The sequence below is a fragment of the Aspergillus tubingensis genome, assembly GCF_013340325.1.
Source record: "Aspergillus tubingensis WU-2223L DNA, scaffold_14, whole genome shotgun sequence".
Taxonomy (NCBI): Eukaryota; Fungi; Ascomycota; class Eurotiomycetes; order Eurotiales; family Aspergillaceae; genus Aspergillus; species Aspergillus tubingensis.
In genome coordinates, this window is record NW_023336288.1 from 10792 (window position 1) to 31189 (window position 20398).

The window sequence follows — 20398 nt, forward strand, 5'->3', positions numbered from 1 at the left end:
GTTGATTAACCATATTATAATATATATTACTGCTATAACACTCGGTAAACCACCACGCCACTGCTGGGAGTTTGGGAAATAAGGATATGTAACTGGCAAGAAATAGAGACTGTATCCAGAGCGGGAGACGGCCTGTGCAGCGAACTATAGGTAATTTAACTGCGGATCAGAACATCCATAGTCTCCTCTGGCTTTGGATTTTTTTCTTGTCAATATTTTTTAAAGGTGGTGAACAAAGGTTGCCTGCTACCAGCGTGGCTCTGGTTTGGGTTAATTCTTATCATGTGTATAACCGGCTTCTCATGGTGAAGATAGATGCGCTTCCTCCGGGGAAAGAAAGGGTGCGCTACTCTCAATATTAGATCAGTGGAAGAGGCGGGGAACAGGAGGGTGACTGTCAGTAGCAGTGTCGCTTGAGGATAATAGCCACAGAGAAAGGAGAAGCATCAAGCAACAGGAAAAGTTGCGAAGATCGGGAGGATGGAGGAAGGGGCTGGATGTTGGTGGAACTGATCGCAAGTGGCCTTTTTTTTTTTTTTGCTAACGCCGGACGGACTACTCTTAGACGGAAACATGTCCATCACGAAGCATGACGTTGACAAAGGCCTTTCTTCACAGGTTTAGGCAGTCCCAGGATAGAGACGTGCTATATCTTCGGGTACACACCCCATAGGGCAGATGCTGTTTTTGCGCTCCCAATCCCAGATCTTGTCAAATCTCTTACATCGACGGGGCGCATCTCGCGGTTTCCAAGCCCCCAACCCGGTTCCCGAAATGACATTCCCGGTGTCCTTTTGAAAGAGTACTGGGGTGACATCGGCCATACACTTGATCAAGTTCATCAGCATGACACTACAGTGGCGAGAATGAATCTGCATGAATTCTTCCGTCTTATTGATGGCTGTGCGGTAATCCCATTCATTCCGATGCACAAAGAACCAAAGTACGCCAACGCAGTGGACCTGATGCATTGCTGCTATGCAGTCAGAACCTATCTAAAGCGTAATGAGCATGAAAGGGGGGGTTGCAGGCGACACCGACCTTCAGACATTGCGATCACTTCTTGCTCACGCGGTGGAGGCAGACTCCACCACTCGCGTTCCTCTGTTGATTTGTTTATGGCGGGCAATTTGTCGTACGGAAAGCTAAATCGTCCGGCTTTGATACCGTTAATTGTCAGACACAATTCAAATTTCGTACTTGCTAGGCTGAAGGCTGGAACCAAACTTACTTTTCCACAGTGTATCCCACGCGTCCCGACGGCTCTGGGTAGGTACGCCCACGAAATCGTGAGAGATTAAATCTGAATCATACTGTCGCGATTCGTACTGCAAAAAGTCCGATTCCGGGCCTGAGTTTCCCGTCAGCTGGTATTCATCCTAGTGGGATGCGAGTAGCTTACTGTAAGCCCACATTCGTCGTTGACATGAAGAGTCTGTTGCTGCGTAGGAGTGTCGAACGGCGTAGAACAGCACCGAGAAGATGAAGGACACGACACCGACAAGTAGAACTACAAAAGAATAGCTTGAGACACGAGTAGTTGGTATCCCATCATGCGCCCGCTGATTCTCGGCGTTCTCGTCCAGCAGAGGAATAATGCCCTCTTCCTCTGTGCTCAAAGAATTGCTTGTGGCATCATGGGTTTCCTCGTCCTTTTCGGGCGTCAGGGTGTTATACTTGAACATTTGAACGACTTTGTCTGAGAGTGATTCAATCTACCCAGTACCGAGGTGAAGAATCATTCCAGTAGAATAGACGAAGAGAGAACTGCATGCTAAGTGTCAGGGCTACAACAGAACAGGCCAAAGGCTCAAGGTACTTGCAGTGGGTGCTGGCGTCAGCAGGACATTTTAGTGTGGACATGACACGGGCGACCTGGTAAGCCTTCGAGATCGCCCCTGTCAGCACACAAACACTTCATGGAAGCTTCCCGAGACGCTCCCAGAACGTGCCCGCCTCGACATCGCTTCACTACATTTCAGTGTCTTACTATCATGAACTACGATTGAATGGTCAAGTTGCAGGCCAGCCAGCAATATTGATGTCCCACGACAGAACCAATCATGTTCATCCAAGGCTGCAAAAATATTCAATTTCTCTGTTCATTGCTGGCTTGTGCTCTTTTACTTGTCTGTGCCGCTCTGATCGTCTTGAAGGCTTTGCATATTGAGCCAAGTGAGGCGAGCTGTGACAAGCTCACCTACCCTTGGTCGCCGGCGCTGGATATTATCAAGTACCACTGGGAAACGTTCGAAAACCACCAATTTTCCATAAAGACTTCATATTTTAGCTTCCGCCCAACTCAAGAGATTGAGGATGCGTGGAATGAGTTACTTCCACGTGCGTTTGATTCTCTGCCCTGTCACCTGGCTCATCCTCCAGTTCCCCGGAGAAAGACCAGCGTGCAAAAAAAAAAAAAAAAAAAAAAAAAGGAAGAAAGAAAAGAAAAGAAAAGAAAACAAAGGGACATAGCTGATATCGATTTCAGAGCACCCAATTTCGATCCCTGCAGACCGGCTGCAGAGCCTTGGACAGTTAGATTCAGCAGATGATCCTGCCTGGGTTCGGGACCCCGGTGATGCGAGTGCTATCCTTGCACTCCCTGAGTATGCTGTGCAGTTAGGCTGCTTAAATTTTCTCCGGCAGCTCGGCTATCGTTCTGACGACAACTTCACTCATCTCCCCTCGTTTCAAGGTGAGAATTCCCTGGTATGGGATAGAGCATACCAGTGTATCGAGCGACTGCGTCATGCTATCATGGTAAGGACTTCCAACGCCTGGATTTGGACTTTTGGCTAACTTCGTACCAATCGCCAGTGTTGGGGTGATGTCGGAGCCGTCACTCTTTATTATAACGGCGAAACAACCTCCGAGACGGAGCTATTTAGAGATGTGTCATTTGACTTTGGAACACTTCATTATTGTCGGAATTTCGACAGCATAAACCAGTGGACGAAAGAAAATGGCGTGGGGGCCGCCACAATGAACAATTTGTGGTGGGGAGGTTCCTATGGTATCTAGCACACCGTAACACTGCAGGTGTACATGTTAAGACAAGATTATAAAGAAGCGTTACTTAGATTTCTAGAGTAAAAATCGAGTAGAAGATGGTGGGGTCTGTGTAGAGCAGAGAACCATTTCTGATTCATATCTAGCAGCTACCCACACGATAGAGAAGCCTCACTTCAACGTCATTGTCTACAGATGGTCGGGCTTACAAGCCGCGACACAAGATCAAACCAGGTCAGGAGATGTGGAGCTTGGCCACAAGCTCCTCGTTGAGCTTTTCCTCTTCAGCCTGATAAACACCAAACTTCCCTCCATCCATCGTGTCCACGAGCCGATGGATTTCGGCCACCAGGGCTTCGGCTTCCGAGCGCCTTGATGGTCCCTGCCCCCACAAGGCTTGGGCAATGATCCGGCGAGCGTTGATGGCTTGTGGAGAAGATGGTCCCAAGTGCGGCTGTGAATCCATCCATGTGCAAACCGGCCTTTCAATTTCCTCTGCTTCCTGGTACTTCCTAATCTTCACCAGGTGGTCTGCGAGCATGTGCAGTGGCACCACATTTGATTCGTCGGTCCTCTTTTCCACCAGCATCCGAACGGTCTGTTCGGCCTCGGGAAGATCCAATTTATCTTGAAGACAATAGATCCCCTGCCACAACTGGTACCAGCGCAGGTAATCGGTTGTGTAGAGAGACTGCGGAGGCGACGTAGCTGCCTCCTCCTGCTCTAGTTTCTCTTGGAGCAGCCGTAGGAGGAGCTGCAGCTTGATTCGGTGGTCATCGGAACTTGCCTCGTCAATGGGCAGCTGTGTAAGCTCAGCATCGGAGAAATTGGCCAGAAAGTTACGAGCGACGGAGTATTCAAAGCTATCCCAGAATGTATTGACAGGCACCGGGGCCTCCCATGAGAATGCCTTAGCGGTCTCGGATGTCGCAACGGCCCCAGTGGAGTAGCGGAATTGTGATGAAACCGCAGCAGCCATATTTCAATGCAAGGATGGAGGTGTAAATACCTCGTGTTCGTGGTATGTAAAGATAATATGCAGAGACAGTGTAGCGATTTGGGTTGCTATCAGATTGCGGGGTTGGGACTCAAATCTGTTGATTTATGTGTATCTGGTGGTCCAATTAGAACATCGCAAAATGACGCACTGTGTGCTGACAAGGCTAACCCAAAGGAGTGAAATACAGTACGGGCCTGATCCGAGCTTTTTTTTCACTTGATTTGACTTGAGTCCAGTTGTGATCGGTTGGCTTTCTCTCTCTCTCTCTGTGTGTGTGTGTGTACCAACGTTGTGGATATCTCGATATGGAACCGTCATATGAACTTGTTGCAGGGGATGAGCCGAATGCCAATTCGCGAAAGCGCCCATTCCAAAACCCTAACTTGACGACTTCAACCAGTTACAAGATCACCTCGGCACTTCAGTATTTTCATCCATTTGCTTTTTTTAGCCTACTTGGAATATGTTTGTTGGAAGCCTCGACAATTCTCTTTCTAGTGAGATCGTACTCGGATGCGTCCCAGCCTTGGCCAGCATCCCCCGTTCCGCCGAGTAAGTGTGAGAATTCACTTTCGTTGCCTCGCCCGGAACTGATTCCTATCATCAGTACCATGGATTTCCCGCAACTTCACCCGAACTGCCACCATGACTAACCTGACGAGCGTTGCTGAAGTGGAGGCTGCCTGGGGTGCCTACGGTATGCGTTCATTTATTATTACCTGTTACATCATTCTATATCTCGCACCCTCCCTGAATCTAATGGCACAACGGCACCAGAAACGACGGCATTTGTGCATGTGCAAAGGCCAGAGCTATATTCCTTACCACCGAATAAAGATGTCCTGGCAGGGACGGCGAATGTCTACATGCTTAGCGTGCATCACCAACTGCATTGTCTGAAACAGCTTCACGTGGCGACTCTACATTTTCCGGGTGGAAATGGACAACAGAATCACGCGGAGGACTCGGAGTCGGTACGCCACATGGAGCATTGCGTTGATTATCTGCGGCAAGCGATCCTCTGCGCCGGGGATGCAACACTCGAGGGCCCAGATCCAGGGAAAAGAACTCTAAGTGGATATGGAACTACACATCAATGCCGCAAGTGGGATGGGTTGAATGGACTGGAGACCTGGAGATTGTTGAACAGTCCCCAGAACCCATAGTGTAGAATTAAGCCTGATGTCTTGCAGTGGTACCCTCCCATGACTTTCTATCTGATTGATACATCCAACATTTCAACCCCAACGTAAATGCATAAAATCAAGGCACGCGAGAAAGGGCAAATCAAAAAGGGTGATATAACCTGGACGGCATATACACAAAGGTGAACCCACAGAGGAAAGCCACAAAGGACAGAGACCAGTCTGAAATTTATAACAGATCATCAGTAATGGTATCATGTGCCGGAAGTACCTTTGTGCGTTTCTACGTGATCTCCGACTTGGAGGAGATGCAAATAATTTCGTCAGGAGGCGAAAAGACCAAAGAAGATACGACCAACGGAAATCGTTCAACTACCACCCTGTTATATTGATGCCTGCAGCTTCTAATCGCCTCGCAAAGATGGTAGGTAACTGGCGCATCCGGATTCCCAATGTTCCGACCCCCTCCCACTCCAGATCCCCACTCAATCTCTTGTTCAAATCATGAGGTCCGTGACCATAGGCTCCCCAATCCTTCTTCCGCAAACATCTGCAAGGCAGCCCAGTCAATGGTGACTAGATTGAGCACTCATGGAGTGCACCAAGACGAGTAGAGGGCGGCGGAAATCTCATCCACATCGATCTCCGTGAGCTCTCGCTTGTGCTTGACAGTGTTCACGGCGGACCGAACTGCGACGTTAATTTCGTCGCGCTTGCCGGTGCCACAGCGTTTCTCCAACGCAGTGGAGTCATCGGCTAGCAATTCTTAGTTTATATAATCGGAATCTCGATACCTATCGGGTGGGATCATACCAACGGGCAGTGCGAGAACAGTGGCAATGGCCAGGGTAAGAACGGCAGCGATCTTCATTGTGGATTGTACGGTTATCAAGATATATAGAGTCCGAGACCGTGAATGATACTTCAAGACAGAACTCAGTTTGTTCGATGCAATGCGAATGATATTTCCCTTGGTAGGCGAGGGAGAACACGATTATATGGATAGACCTCTCACAGCAGATAGGATTACGACTGTCAGCACACATCAAGTGGCTGCTGTCAGAACACGGATGACAGGCGCCATGTTCAGGAATGTGCTGACCTGCGGGCATGCGAGTCTTTGGCATCCACGAGAACCCACAAACTTCCCTGCTGATTGCGCCCTGAAGGCTTCTCCCCTTTCAACTCGTCTTCCGTACTCTGCCATGATGCCCGAGCGATCATCCACAGAGACCTCTATCGATTCCATCCGTCACCATGAAAAGGAAAGCCTCATCGAATCTTACTATACCAAGCAACCGCCACGATTTAGAATATACTCGAGAGCTCATATTGTCACCCTCTATGTGTCCAACGCCATTCTATTACTGATTATCGCCGCATTGGTTGGAAGTCTATCGCATCGACCTTTCCAGGATCCCACCATCGGAGTATACTGTACGTTCTCATATGTTGCTATCATAAACCAATGGTTGACCCAGGTTGCCTCATTCAGCACCTGCCAACGAGGCCATCGAGTATATCAAGCAACACAAATTTCGTGCTGCGCTCTTTGAGAAGACCCCATACATGGGATTTCCGACCGACGAAACGGACCGCCTGTGGCAGGAGCTATATAACTGTAAGTGCTGGCCTTGCTGAGCTCGGGGATGAAAATACCTGACACCGATCAAAGTCGGAATCTCCAAGATTCCAGAACATGAGGCGAGGATGCTTCCCCATCCAACGCTAAAGGTTCCTGGAACCGACGAATATCTCGTACAGCTTGATGTATGGCACGAGCTGCATTGCCTCAACGACTTGCGAATGCTACTATACCCCGAACGGTTTCCAGGGCTGGCGGGCGTGACGAATGACAAAGGTGTCATCGACCGTGAAAGCATCGAATTCCGTCATTGGGGTGAGAGTCATCCCGTACAAGCGTTTGCGGAAACATTTTTGACCCCTAGCTAATTATCTATTGCTAGATCACTGTGTTGACTCCATCAGGGAAACCCTCATGTGCCACGCAGACGTTGCTCCAATTCCCTTCCGGGTCAACTTCCCAGCAAGTAAGGTCATTGTGCCACGATTGGCAACCACGCATACCTGTCGAAACTTTACCAAGATCCAGGAATGGGCCAAGGAACACAAGGCCAGCTACTGGAATTACAATGTCACCGCGGAGCAAGCGGAAGAGATTATGCGGGAATCGGGATTTGACAATGCGCCGTGGGAGAGCATTGATGACCAGTATATGGAATTTCCGGGCAATACATTCTTCACATACTGGCGGGAGCATCCCGAGGAAGCAAAGGCCGCTAGGGAAAAGACCGCAGCAAGTGGTCTGTAAGAAGGAAGCTGTTCAATATATTGGAGTGTTTCTCTGTGGAGGTACTTTCCTTTTGATGATAGACGGGGTGATCATGGATCTTTCCTGTATTTACCCGATTTGTCTTTGCTTCATATAGTTCCATGTCCTAGGATGCGTAATATTGGCCGTCGCCATCAAAGAAGTTTGTTGCGCTTTCCATCTCATAATAGATATCGAACAGTAGATGTATTGTCCAAGCGGTGGGTGATATTCTACTTATGTATGTGAAATCCATGCTCATCAAACACAGCCCTCATCTATGTGTTCGAATACTGAGATACATAGGGCGTGGTTAATGCCGTCGCATGTGTTCCTCCCAGCTGGAGGTCAACGCACCGAATCCATAATCATACGCAACGTATCTCCTTCCCCTAATCGTCTCTGCAAAACTAACGGATTTTTTTCGCTGAGTATCATAGCTTGTTGGACCTCGTCAAAATTTCTACACCGATGCACAACGCCGTCGCCATTGATAATTCGAGCCTTTTCACCCGTGGGTAACTCAGCGACAAAGGATGGCTCGATGGTGTCATCTGCTGCGCACATAATCGCCTTGTGAAGGGCAGATTTCAGCACAAGATATGCAAGTGCGTAATATGTGATAGTATCTTACCTGCTCGAGATACTGAAGGCAATGCTCTAAATGATCCTCGCCCTCGCCCTCGCCCTCGCCCTCCCCTCTTCTCTCCCAGTACCTTGTATGGTGCGACTCGTGCTTAAGGGCCATCTTCAGGCTTTCTAGACAGTGCAGTTGATGAAACATCGACACCCCGTAGTGCTTTGTCTTCCCACCGGCCTCGTGTATCTGAACGAACCCAGTACTACTGCTGTCCATCCAATTGGCAGAGAAGGGATCCGGAGACGCCACCTCTGATTCAGATCGATGATAGGAAAATGTCTCTAAATAGGGACCAAGAGCTCCTGAATCGCATGATATATGTGATACCCTTAGCCATGGAATCCAAAAGTCGGCACTGTTGTTCATGCGGAGAAAGGATACCGCAAGGGCTCCCAGGAACGTGACAGTGAGGCCAAGCAGGAGCCAAAAGTGATAACTGTGTCTTTTGCCGTCCATCATACTACCTGTTCCAGGGTAACGCTGGTTAGAATTAGGATGTAGAGTTGGGAACGAAGGTCTCATTGCACATGTTGTGTGCCAATCGTCTGGCAAAATGTCATGCTGACATGCTGGGTGGTGTGCTGACAGTCATACCAGCCAGACCCACAAGTCACTGTCATCATTCAATTAGCCTATCTTCACAAAGACATCTGAGTAAGAACTCTCGGCCGTGTGAGGTCTGAAAATGTGTTGGGGGAGGGGTTGTTGTGGTCTGAAAGCACATTGTAGTCTTACACAGCCCCATCACCTACAGAACATCACCATAAATCCCAAAGACACATAATGGCCGAAGGAAAGTCACTGCGTACTAGATTGCAGTCATGGATTGCCACAAGGGCTGCTCCTATTTTCCGAGCCACTGTGCAGTTGTACACAACTCTGCCAAATTCCGGTGAAGTTCATCATCTGGTTTCCGAAAAAGACGGGATTGTTGAATGCAACTGTGAGGGGGATGTCTTTGCTCCAGACTCCAACAACACACGACGTTTGCTTGATCCGGTACGCCTTCTATGGCTCAACCTGGGATTCTTCCTGATATCAAGCCTAATGTTCACGCTATCCCTATCGCCGTCTCCCCCACTGTACAAGGAGCGCGGAGAGGATACACAGCGAAACTACTGCCTTCAACAGGTCTCCATGCCGTGTGAGTAGAACTTCGTCACCAGCCACTCCTAGCCACTGTTCCCTAATGCACCAGAAAACTCATAGCCCCGATCCTGGACGAAGTGGACATACGGGTCGCACCGCAGCGGATGGACGCCACCCTCCTCAACAGGGATCCCCCCACCATCTACCGCCAGGAACCCAGCATCGAAATCGATCGCGCCTGGGCCGCCTTGTATGATACCCGACCAATTGCGCTGACTCGCAGCCAGGTCCTGGCGATGGGCAAGGATCCGGCGGAGGCCGTCCGCATCCCGCCCAGCTGGGGTCGCGGCAACGACAGCTACTTCGGCCGCATCGACGCCTTCCATCAAATGCATTGTCTCGATGCCCTGCGGCGCGAGGCATACTTCGGCCACTACTACGGCGCCAAATACCCCGGCGGTCTCAATACCACCTCCGAGATGCATCGGCTGCACCTGTCGCACTGCGTGTGGCTCCTGGCCCAGAATATCATGTGCTCGGCCAACACAGATGTCTACACGCATATCTGGACCGATACCCTGGACCATGCATGGCCGGACTTCAACATTCAACACCAGTGCAAGAGTTACGACACCATCTTGGATTGGCAGCGGCGGAATGCCTTGGATGAGGACGACTTTGTCGCCCTTAGACGGCCGGACGGATACCCCTACCGTGTGATGACGCATAAGTTCAAGGAAATTCACGGATGGTTTCTTGACCACGAGGATGTCGGTGACTACGAATCCGGGGAGATTGCTTGACAGGTACCCTCTGGAATGCTTCATGGGTGTTTGTAAAAAGGACTGGATTGACTGCGTTGAGTTCGGGGATCAAGCATCTTTCGTCCCTACATCAGTGGGGATTTAATAAAGCCCATGGGAGTGTGTTACAAGCAACAGCGGTAGTACTAGTCCTAGCATTCATGAGTCCACTATCACCGGCTCTGCTATATAAGTCATCCTCTGCGGATATACATGTAGACTACTCTACTCTTTATCATCCTCTCCTGATCCGTTAATTTTACCGTTGCACGGTTACTTCTTGTTGGGGGGGGGGCGGGTTTCTTACTAGTATATGCCCCGGTTGTACTTATCCCTATTAGTCTCTGCTGAACATTAAAGATACTGTAACAAAAGAACAACTCTCTGAGCCTAGAAAAATAGCATCTAGGTGCTGAACAGTCTCTACTATACAATCATAAACGTTAATTCTACCCACGTCCTCAATATTGACAGTCTGAAAACATTGCCCCATTCTAACTAGATAATATGATGATGATGGTTGCCTTATACTCGACTAGCGCGCCCTTTCAGAGGGCCCTTTCTCAGTCTAACTACTAGTTATTATGACTTTGTATTTCTTTCAAAACCTCCATTATATATTATACTTGTTCTCAATACCCAATCAGTCTTTTTTTTTTTTTTTTTTTTTCCGTAGTATGAAGGTTTGTGTGGTGAGGTCCTAGTACCACTACGCCATCTGCCGCCGTTGAATATATAGTACTAGCTTCTGTAGCAGCGAAGTCATCGTAGTTCACTAACTTACTCTCTTTGGCTTGTTGGTAGTCAGAAAGATGTCAATGTGTAATTCACGGTGCGTCTTTGCCTACATAAGGAACTGGAGTTTCTAATGTAGCTAGTCATGAAAAGCCATTCATCTCAATCTGATTAGATATTTGCAAGTCAATATCACGATGTCCATTGTGCTTCCTCTCGGGCTATAGGAAAGTATATCGTTCCCAAAGAAACATAGAAGCGCATTCAGCCTGAAGGATCCTCACACGAAGATATCACGCTCCCTCACGTATATGGTTTGGGATATCGATGGGGGCATTGAGGTCTGCGCCCTCGTCTGCTAGCAGTCGCACGATCACCTCGGAACCCACATCCACTGCGACATGCAGTGGGCTTTGGCCATGATGATCGCGAGCCCCGATTTCGGCGCCCGCTGCAAGCAACTGCGTGACAATATCAACATGCGCAGCTCGTACCGCATAATGCAATGCAGTACGTCCCCACCCGTCTGCGCAATTGACGTCTACCCCTTGAATAAGGAGAAACTGCACAATTCCAACGTCGCCACGCTCGGCACTTATGTGGAGGGCTGTCTTGCCCTGGCTTTCTGAGCTGTATTTGTGTAGCAGGCTGCCATTGTCCCATATCTCCATCATGGCCGACAGGTTCGTGGGAACGTTCATTCGAACAGTGGGCAGCCCTTCCTTACACTGATGTCGAATCACTCCGCAATTTGTCGCCTGAGCCTTACAGACTCTCTGGTGGACTTCGAATTTTGATCGTGTGGTTCGTATAGCGCTCTCCTGGTGCAGAAGTGGATTGCTGCGGGCTTGAGGGGTGCTGGCGGACGTGGGATTAATAGAGGTTAACTTGGGCGTGCTGCTATCCCGTGGCAGATCCAATTCCGGGTCAAGGAGAAAGGTTGTGATTGAATCATTCATCTTATCATACCCAGTCAACGTGCTTGGGCTCAAATCCAAGCCTCCACCGACATATCCATCTTGATGCCATGACAACTTGTCAGGTGCAATTACCGCTAGGGGTTCAACCGGGGAGTTGTGCATTCCAATAGTTGAATCAACTGACATATCAGACCCCGCTGTTGTATTTGTTTGTTCACCAGTCACACCGTCTCCCACCGTTGGTGGACAGCTTTGACCCGACTTGTTGTCGGCGGCCATAGTCTCCTCATTCCGCCTCTCCTCGGGGCGTTCTTGCTGTTTATTGGCCAAATTTTGCATTCGCAACTGTTCTAGCTCAGCTTGTCGTTTGCCTTCATATCCAGTGTCATTAGTCATTTTGAAAGGGATCGGAATTTCTAAGCCAGAGAATCACAAGCGTGGGACATACGACGGTTTCTCTGTGCAAGACGATTCTGGACTCTCCTACGATGGAGGGCCTCAATTGCCACCTGTGCATCTATTTCTGCATTCATTGTTTCGATGGAATCCGGAAGCCGAAGGACCTAGTGGTTGTGTGCATATAGCTGTTCCCCCTATAACTATAAGAGCCTTCAGTATTTTCCCCGGAAAAGGGGGGAGGGGGTTGATTAATCTACGAACTCACATGTCCCACAAGAACAGCCATCGAAGAACAGAGCTCTCGCAGCTCAAGTTCGATGAACTTCTGGATGCATTACGACAAACACGCTTAAATGACCGCATGAGCCACGAAGACCACCTACTATCCTGCCTTATCTGCCTAGGCTATATGTCTCCCCCAATAATGTTTGCTTGAAATCGAGCCTCTATCGCCATCATGCAGTAATGTGACATCGTCTCGCTATTAGCGCTGGCTTCATGCACGCGGAAAGAAACCACGACGGCTGTCACCGACCAAAAATCTTAGTTTCCTGCAGGGCCTGCCGCTCGTGCCATGATCGCTGCCAATGGTAATCACCAACAATATCTCCAGATCCATTCGGACAGGGGTATCGGGGGGCTGACATTCGCATGGACTGTAGGGAACTGAGACGGCGCTAGAACGCAAACGGCATATGAAGCATTCTCCGTCCGGACAGCCGACGGTGTATGTACCTAATGGGTATGAATTCCCTCGTTATGATTTGACTCCAGGGTAAACCCGACTCTGAACCAAAAACTATACCACGGCGGGTATCACACCGATGACCCGCGATCCTTTTGCTGCATCTGCGGGGTAATCCGTAAGCATGTACGGAGTAGGGAATCAGGGACCCGGTCGCCTTTACTCCGAGCCTAACGGAACGCTCGATTTCCGATTATTCAGCCTAGGTGTCAACCGTGAGGATCAATTCAACAAAGCGAAATCCGCTCCTTTTCATGATGGAGGAGAACAAAAGCTAGCTCGGTATCAACCATCAGGGTCGTTACCTTCGAGGTGTGGAGTGTCCAATATTTTCATACTCAATGTGTAAGAGGAAGTTCCGTACCATCAGTCGGTGTATGCTTATTATTGATACCTATCATGATCATATTAAGCTTGGCAAGTAGGTATCAGTAGTAGATAAAGTGCCCAGGCCAGCGGTTTACTGAGTGGGGGAAGATGGCTCAAGCTTGGCTATGCTTGTGAGTGCTTAGCGCCTGTCTGTGCCTCTACCATTCCCCTAGATAGCATCCTGTCACTCTTGACCCGTACGGACGTTGTTCCACCAAATGTCTGATAAATAGCCAGGGTGAGTGATGATAGTTCTAACCTAGTGGCCAGGGGTACCGGGAGTAAAACAAATGCTCAGATAAGGATGCCCCACTCTATTGGATGATTGGGGGGGGGGGGGATGCCTGGTTCTTACCCCATCCAGTATTTATAGTAAGTAGCCCGGGACCATCCAGGTCACCACCCCCATCATCCCCGTCAATTCGTCCCTTCTCCACTATGATATCATCAGTCACCATGGAATGCCTGTCAGACAGTGACAATGTCTTCGGTCCTTGTATTAACCCCAACTGTTGTCCATTTGATTTCACACTACTGTTTGAGGATGGTTTCTTTGGATTGCTCCCAGCGGCCCTGTTCCTGGTTCTGGTTCCCCAACGACTGTATTTCCTTCGCACTGCCCAGGTTAAACTGGGCTTGTTCCGACTGGCAATGGCGAAATTGGTGTGTTCATCACAAATGAACCTAAACATAACAGTCAGGGACATTTATTCTTGACTAATGTCAAGATAATAGGCTCTGCTAGCTGTGTTATTAGTTTTGTATGTATTATATATGGCTCTGTAGGTAGAGGACCCTGATCTTCATACCAGTGTAGGACTGGTATCCGGAATTATAAGTATTATTATTATAGGTACAGTAATGGTGCTGTCCTTTCTAGAGGACCAGTATTTAATAAAACTATCTGATCTACTGGTAATTTATTGCTCTGTACAATTATTTTTAGTACCATTATAATTTTATATACTGTAGCAGATTTCCTACAGCTAATAAAATTAATTAAGTAATATAAATTATAATATTTATTTATATTCTTACAGTACTAGTCACAGAATCAATACATAAATTCTGATTTCTATGGCTATTTTATCAGAAGTTTACTCCAAAAGGAACTTTTAGATTCTAGGACTAGAATTTTTTTATTTGAATATTACCAGTTCTTCAGACTAGCTACTCAAAGATACTGAATATCAGGGATATTCCGGAGCTTAATACTGATTAACAGATACAGTTTATAAAGATAAAAATAGAGATAGCTTAAAAGATAAGATCAGGAAGATATTAAATACTTCAATCTATATTCTATATATATTAATAGACTTTTCTATCAGGAATAATACTATAGCTTTACTTTATTGTTTTTAATTTTTATCAGCTATTTCTTATTATTGTAATAATTAATTATATTAATAATTCCAAGATATTAGATAGTAAAAATCACAGCTAAGTAATCATAGATATATATATTCTAATTTATCTGGAATAAACTGTAGGTACTCTCTTTTTATTCTTACTAGTATTTTAAATTTATTAATTTTATATAGATCTTTATTATAGTATATTAGTACCAGATAAATTAATTTAATATAAAAGTCTGCTCTAGTTTAATTTTTATAATATATACTCAGATTTTTTATTTTAAGATTAGTAATATTAATGATTTTATAGTTATCACTCTTATATAGAGTGGTTATACCTGACTGTTATACCTTAACCTAACCTTAACTGTAACCTGATGGTTAGATTAAGATATTAGAATCTTCTTAATCATATAATTAAGAGTAGATTAAGATTAAGAGATTACTTTAACTGATCTTAACTGTAAATTAGAAAAATTAAATATATTTAAAAAGTTAATAATTATAGATTAATTAGTAATTTATACAGAGATTTTATAAAAATAATATACTAATAGTAATATATTTTTAATTACTGTATTATTAAAACAGATATTAATTAAATTAATTATTAATTAATAATTTTATTTTTTAGCTAATAATAGCAGCCAGTAGTTAATAGTCTAGTAATTCAGTAACTTCTATATTAAATCTATATAAATAATATTAGAAATCTGAATATAATTAGATTAGATTACTAAAGAAAAATATATAAATTATTATTTAAATTATTTTTTATATTATCCTGGTTGGTGGTTATAATAAAATAAATTATATAATTTAAGTATTTATCTGTACCTGGATATATGTAATATTATTAAATTAAAAAAAAATTTAATCTTTTCTTTTTAATAATATTTTATTTTTAGAATTATTATTAAGATTATCTATATTTTAATTTTTATTAATATAAAAAATTATTCTAAGCTTATCATCTTCTTAAATTTTTAAATTTTAATATAAAATCTAGAATTATTATAATTATATAAATATAATTTTTAATTTAATAAATCTAGTAATAATATTTATAAAATTTTTAATATATATTTTCCAGACCCTGGAGAATTTTTTTTTAAAATATTTATTTTTATACTAGCTGATTAATAGATTAGTTAAAATAGTTGAAAAAATTATTATAAATAATATAGATTTTATAAACTACAGGTCTACTATTCTCTAATAAATAGAAGATAAAAAAATATAAAAACTTAAATAAATATTTTAATTATTTTTATTCTATTATAGTAGAATAAAGATGGTTGATATTATTATAATTTTAATATTAAATAAAACTCTTAATAACTAGATATAGTTTAATTATATAATAAATTATAAAATAAGTTAAGTTTTATTAAATTTTATAATTAAAAAAAAGATAATATACTGAAGTAGATTTTAATTATTAAATAAATTAAAATTTCTTCTAGTATTAGAGACTTATATTTATAAAATATATAATTTTTTAAATTTATAATTAAAAATCAGAAAAGTAGATAAGAAATATTAAATAAATTATAAAAATTATTTATAAAAGTTTTTTATAAATAATTTTTATTATATATCTTTTTAATTATCTAGAAGATACTGGAAGAGATTTCCAGTTTTTTATTATTATTTTTTATATATATTTAATAGTTTTATTAATAGTCTTAATTCAGAGTTTATTATAATATTATAAAAATAAATGTCCTAGCTAAGTTAAATCTAGAATTCTAATATAATAATACTGAATATAATATTATTATTACTAGTATTATCAGTAGTTACTCTTAATAACTGGTAAGTAAAATAGTACTTTTACAGAATCTCTAAAATAATTTTAACTAGATTTTTATTAGTATAGAATCCAGATACCAGTTAAAAGCTTAATAGAATCTTATAATAATCTATATTCTCTGTCAGAAAGTATTCAGTCAGAATAAGAAATATTTTTTAATCTAAATTAATCTAATAATTAATTATAATTAACATCCGCCTGCTGTCTGGAAATTTTAATAATAATTAAATATATATCTTCTCTGACAGCTCTAAGAAACACTCTTTAATTTATATTTAATAGAAAAGAGTAGGAATTCAGAAAAATATTAAAATAATAAAATTAATTATTTATTTAAACTAAATATATTTAATAATACAAAACAGCAGGTAGTAGATAATAAAAAAATATAAGATTTAATTAAAAAAGTTTCTTTTATTATAGATAGTGGAAGCCTAGAGATAATATAACAGATATTAATAATATTAATTTACTAGAGAGTCCAGGAATTTTATTTAAAAATAAAATTTCAAGATTAGTACTCATGGGAATACTGCTAATAATTATATATTTATAATAATTCTTTATCCAGTATCTGTTTAATAGTTTACTTAAAAATATATTAGAATACTTATTTCTTATAATTCTTATAAAGATAATAGCTTATAAAACTAATCCCGGAGTTATTAATTACTGGATACTATAAAATATATAAATATATAATACAGAAAATATAAGAAATTCTATCAGAAAATAATATATTTTCTTAAAAATAAGTTTATACTATTACTGTTTTTTCTTAACTAAAGTAAAATAATAGCTTTTAATTTTATATATAAATCTGATTAAAAGTAATTATCTGCTACTAGTTTTAAAAGATAAAGATCTTTTCTAGAAGAGCTGGATATAAAATAATTTTCTGATATCTTATAATATACTTAATATTAAGATTTAGAAAAGAGATAATATAATTTAAGAAACTACTTTCTATCCAGGTATTATCATAATTTATAAAAATCTATAAGATAAAGAAAGAAAGTTTAATAATATTCTTTAAAAATAAATTTAATAATTATAATTAACTCATGATAAGCTATTTATTTATATAAGTAATTAAAAAAAGTAAAGAATAAGAAAAACTTAACTAGTCTAGTATTATTTTATCTTTAAATATATATTAATATAAATGTGATCTATTATATTTATATATATTAAAAATATTTTATAATAGTAAGTTTTTATTAAAGATAGTAAGCATCTTCTAATTTTACTTATAGATAAGATTTTGTAATATCTAGTAATTATTATATAAAATATCTCTAATATAATAAATAGTTAGATTTTATTTAATAATATAAATAGAAGTTCTATAGAGATATTCTATAATTATTATAATAATTATTATTAGTAGAATCTGTAAAAGTTTTTATAAATTTTAATAAAATATTATTTAAAATCTTTATATAATTATTAGAAAGTATAGATTTCCAGATAAATTAAATAAGTAAAATAATATAGAATATCATAATCTAATAATATAGATAATTTATAATATTTAGACTTATTATAAATATTTAAAAGTCTTTTTAAGTCTGTAAAAAAATAATAAGTATATTTATTATTATCTAGAATCTTTTTCAGAGAGATTTACCAGTCTATAAAAATAGTTTAAAGAATATTTATAATTTATAAATAGTAAATAGTTAAAATAGAATTATAAATAGATATATTTACTATTATTTTATATTATAAGAGTAGTTTTTTTAAAAATCTAATTTTTACTATTACCAGAGGTGATTTCGGATTGATTAATTAAAGATAAAATAAAATATATTATTTTTTTCTGATTATTTTTAAAATCAAGAAGATTAGTCTTGTATTAATTATTTAAAAAAATATAAATAATTAAAATAAATAATTATTAATTTAAATATACTTTATCTATATTAAAACTTAAAAAGATATAGCAGGTAGATCTTAGTACTAAGAATAATTAAGATAATTAATTATTCTATTTTTAATTATTCTGTGGTTAGATATAAGAAAATCTTATATCTAATCATTAACCTGACAGCAGGTATAAATTTTTCCATTAACCTACCCTATCCTGGCCATTAACCACTCTAATTATATTATAAAAAAGTTTATCTTGCATGCACAAGAAGGTTCGGATTAAAAGAAATTATAATTTATTTCTGGTAAAAGAAAAACCTTTCAATTGACTTTACCGCAGTTTATAAGAAGTTTGAATATAGAATAAATTCCCTAATTCAATCTCTAGTAGGATAGAATAAACAAATTATACTTGTTTCTCTATATCTTTTCAGTAGATTAATTCTACTTATAGAGAATATTGTAGTTTTCTGATTCTAATTTTAATATTTTTAGATTTAACTCTGGTTCCAGCTCTGATCCAGACTCCTAGTCTTATATTATAGATATCTCCTAATTAATTATATTCTATTTAAATTAAAGTTTATCTAATTTTCTTATGGCATGTTCTAATCTACTTATTATTTATATCAGAGTAATTATTAATTTTATTATTTTTCTAGTAGAATGTAGTATAACTTTTCTTGTAATTAAATTTATAAAAAGTAATGAAAGTCTTCTTCTTAATATTATCTATTATATTAATAATATACTGTCATGTTGTGGTCAAGAATTTTATTCTTAAATTATTAAAATTTATACAAGTTTCACGAAGTCAAATTTATTTATTTAAATGAATTAAACTAGGGTCTAAGTCTAATTCTATAGATAGTATAGATATAATTCTTAAAATTAGATATATTAGATAATATAAAATTAATATTCTTTAGCTTACATAGTCTGTATTTATAAAATCCTGAATTAAATATTATAAGTTCTTACTTATGAATTCTTTCTATATAATTTTAAAATTTATTTATTTTGCTTTTTTATTTTATATAATTAATAGATAAGAGATATATGTTTAAAAAACAGAATAGATTTTATAATAAATTAAAATTTTTAATAATATAAATAAATAAAGAATTTATTATCTAAAATTTTAGTATAATTATTAACTGCTTACTATATTAAGGACTTTTTTTTAATTTTATTATTAGATTATAAAGTAGATATATCTTAACTGTTAAAAATAAGTTTCTTTATTTATTTTAATAGAAATTAAATAGTGGAGCAGATTAATAAGTTTTTTATATTTAAAAATTTAGTAAGTCTGGGCTATATAAGATTATAATTTAGTTTTAAAAAAATTTAATTAAATTTGTACTATTGGTTAAAAATAATTATATTTATTTTTTATAATATTTTTAATAATTCTTTTTTTTTCTTTTTTAAAGACTTGTAAATGTATTATTAAGCTCAGTATTTATATATATTTTTTATTTATTAATTTTAATATTTATAGTATTTTTTATATGTTTGTAACTCTGGTTATAAATTTCTGTAATTAATATATAATAAATTTTTAAAAATAACAGATCTCTGGATTTATAATGATTTTTTAGCCTGGATAATTATTAATTTAATAGATATAATTTTATTTACTGGTAAGATTACTGATCTCAGCTTATATTAAATAATTTTATTTAATAGATATTTATAAAATATTACTATTATATTAAAATTAATTATTTTATTTAAATAATATTTTATAGTATTAGATTTGTGATCTGTGACTTGATTATAAATTAAAAATAAAATATTATTTAAATTAATATTTATATAAGTTATAAAAAATAAGTAGTACTAAAAGTAGTCTTATTATTAATAATATTAATTATATTATACTAGAATATCTTCTATATAAAATTATATTTTAATTATTTTATATTTTAATCTATTTAATATATTAGTTCCAGGTCTTGGACTTCAGAGAGTATAAATTAAATATTTTATAATTCTAGAAAGTATATTCAGGCTTATAAAAACTGATATATTTAATTTTTTTTTCAGTTAAATGCTCTTTCAATAATCAGGAATTAGTATTATATATATATAAAATATATTTTAAATAGTAGTTTTAAAAATATTATTATACATTATCAGTGCTAGAAGCTATAATAATAT

General features: G+C 38.9%; 8 protein-coding genes across 8 annotated transcripts; 4 read left to right on the top strand and 4 right to left on the bottom strand.

The window, feature by feature from the left end:
- Positions 1 to 620: 620 nt before the first annotated feature.
- On the bottom strand, positions 621 to 1685 carry AtWU_10779 (oxidase ustYa family protein; the record flags this gene model as incomplete). Its single annotated transcript, XM_035505882.1, has 4 exons — positions 621 to 973; positions 1042 to 1158; positions 1232 to 1351; positions 1403 to 1685. The coding sequence occupies 4 exons, from the start codon at positions 1683 to 1685 to the stop codon at positions 621 to 623; spliced, it is 873 nt and encodes a 290-aa protein (XP_035361775.1).
- Positions 1686 to 2063: 378 nt separating this feature from the next.
- Positions 2064 to 3021, top strand: AtWU_10780 (uncharacterized protein; the record flags this gene model as incomplete). The annotated part of the gene is made up of 3 exons (XM_035505883.1): positions 2064 to 2340; positions 2489 to 2760; positions 2818 to 3021. The coding sequence occupies 3 exons, from the start codon at positions 2064 to 2066 to the stop codon at positions 3019 to 3021; spliced, it is 753 nt and encodes a 250-aa protein (XP_035361776.1).
- Positions 3022 to 3244: 223 nt separating this feature from the next.
- Positions 3245 to 3988, bottom strand: AtWU_10781 (uncharacterized protein; the record flags this gene model as incomplete). The annotated part of the gene is made up of 1 exon (XM_035505884.1): positions 3245 to 3988. The coding sequence occupies one exon, from the start codon at positions 3986 to 3988 to the stop codon at positions 3245 to 3247; it is 744 nt and encodes a 247-aa protein (XP_035361777.1).
- A 666-nt stretch (positions 3989 to 4654) lies between these two features.
- Positions 4655 to 5175, top strand: AtWU_10782 (uncharacterized protein; the record flags this gene model as incomplete). Its single annotated transcript, XM_035505885.1, has 2 exons — positions 4655 to 4706; positions 4787 to 5175. 2 exons carry the CDS (start codon positions 4655 to 4657, stop codon positions 5173 to 5175), a joined length of 441 nt encoding a protein of 146 aa, XP_035361778.1.
- Positions 5176 to 5743: 568 nt separating this feature from the next.
- AtWU_10783 (ankyrin repeats (3 copies) family protein) lies at positions 5744 to 6025 on the bottom strand (the record flags this gene model as incomplete). The annotated part of the gene is made up of 2 exons (XM_035505886.1): positions 5744 to 5910; positions 5968 to 6025. The coding sequence occupies 2 exons, from the start codon at positions 6023 to 6025 to the stop codon at positions 5744 to 5746; spliced, it is 225 nt and encodes a 74-aa protein (XP_035361779.1).
- Positions 6026 to 6362: 337 nt separating this feature from the next.
- Positions 6363 to 7486, top strand: AtWU_10784 (oxidase ustYa family protein; the record flags this gene model as incomplete). Its single annotated transcript, XM_035505887.1, has 4 exons — positions 6363 to 6591; positions 6650 to 6775; positions 6830 to 7054; positions 7122 to 7486. 4 exons carry the CDS (start codon positions 6363 to 6365, stop codon positions 7484 to 7486), a joined length of 945 nt encoding a protein of 314 aa, XP_035361780.1.
- Positions 7487 to 8909: 1423 nt separating this feature from the next.
- Positions 8910 to 10018, top strand: AtWU_10785 (oxidase ustYa family protein; the record flags this gene model as incomplete). Its single annotated transcript, XM_035505888.1, has 2 exons — positions 8910 to 9270; positions 9336 to 10018. 2 exons carry the CDS (start codon positions 8910 to 8912, stop codon positions 10016 to 10018), a joined length of 1044 nt encoding a protein of 347 aa, XP_035361781.1.
- Positions 10019 to 11046: 1028 nt separating this feature from the next.
- AtWU_10786 (ankyrin repeat domain-containing protein) lies at positions 11047 to 12069 on the bottom strand (the record flags this gene model as incomplete). Its single annotated transcript, XM_035505889.1, has 1 exon — positions 11047 to 12069. The coding sequence occupies one exon, from the start codon at positions 12067 to 12069 to the stop codon at positions 11047 to 11049; it is 1023 nt and encodes a 340-aa protein (XP_035361782.1).
- Between the last annotated feature and the right edge of the window lie 8329 nt (positions 12070 to 20398).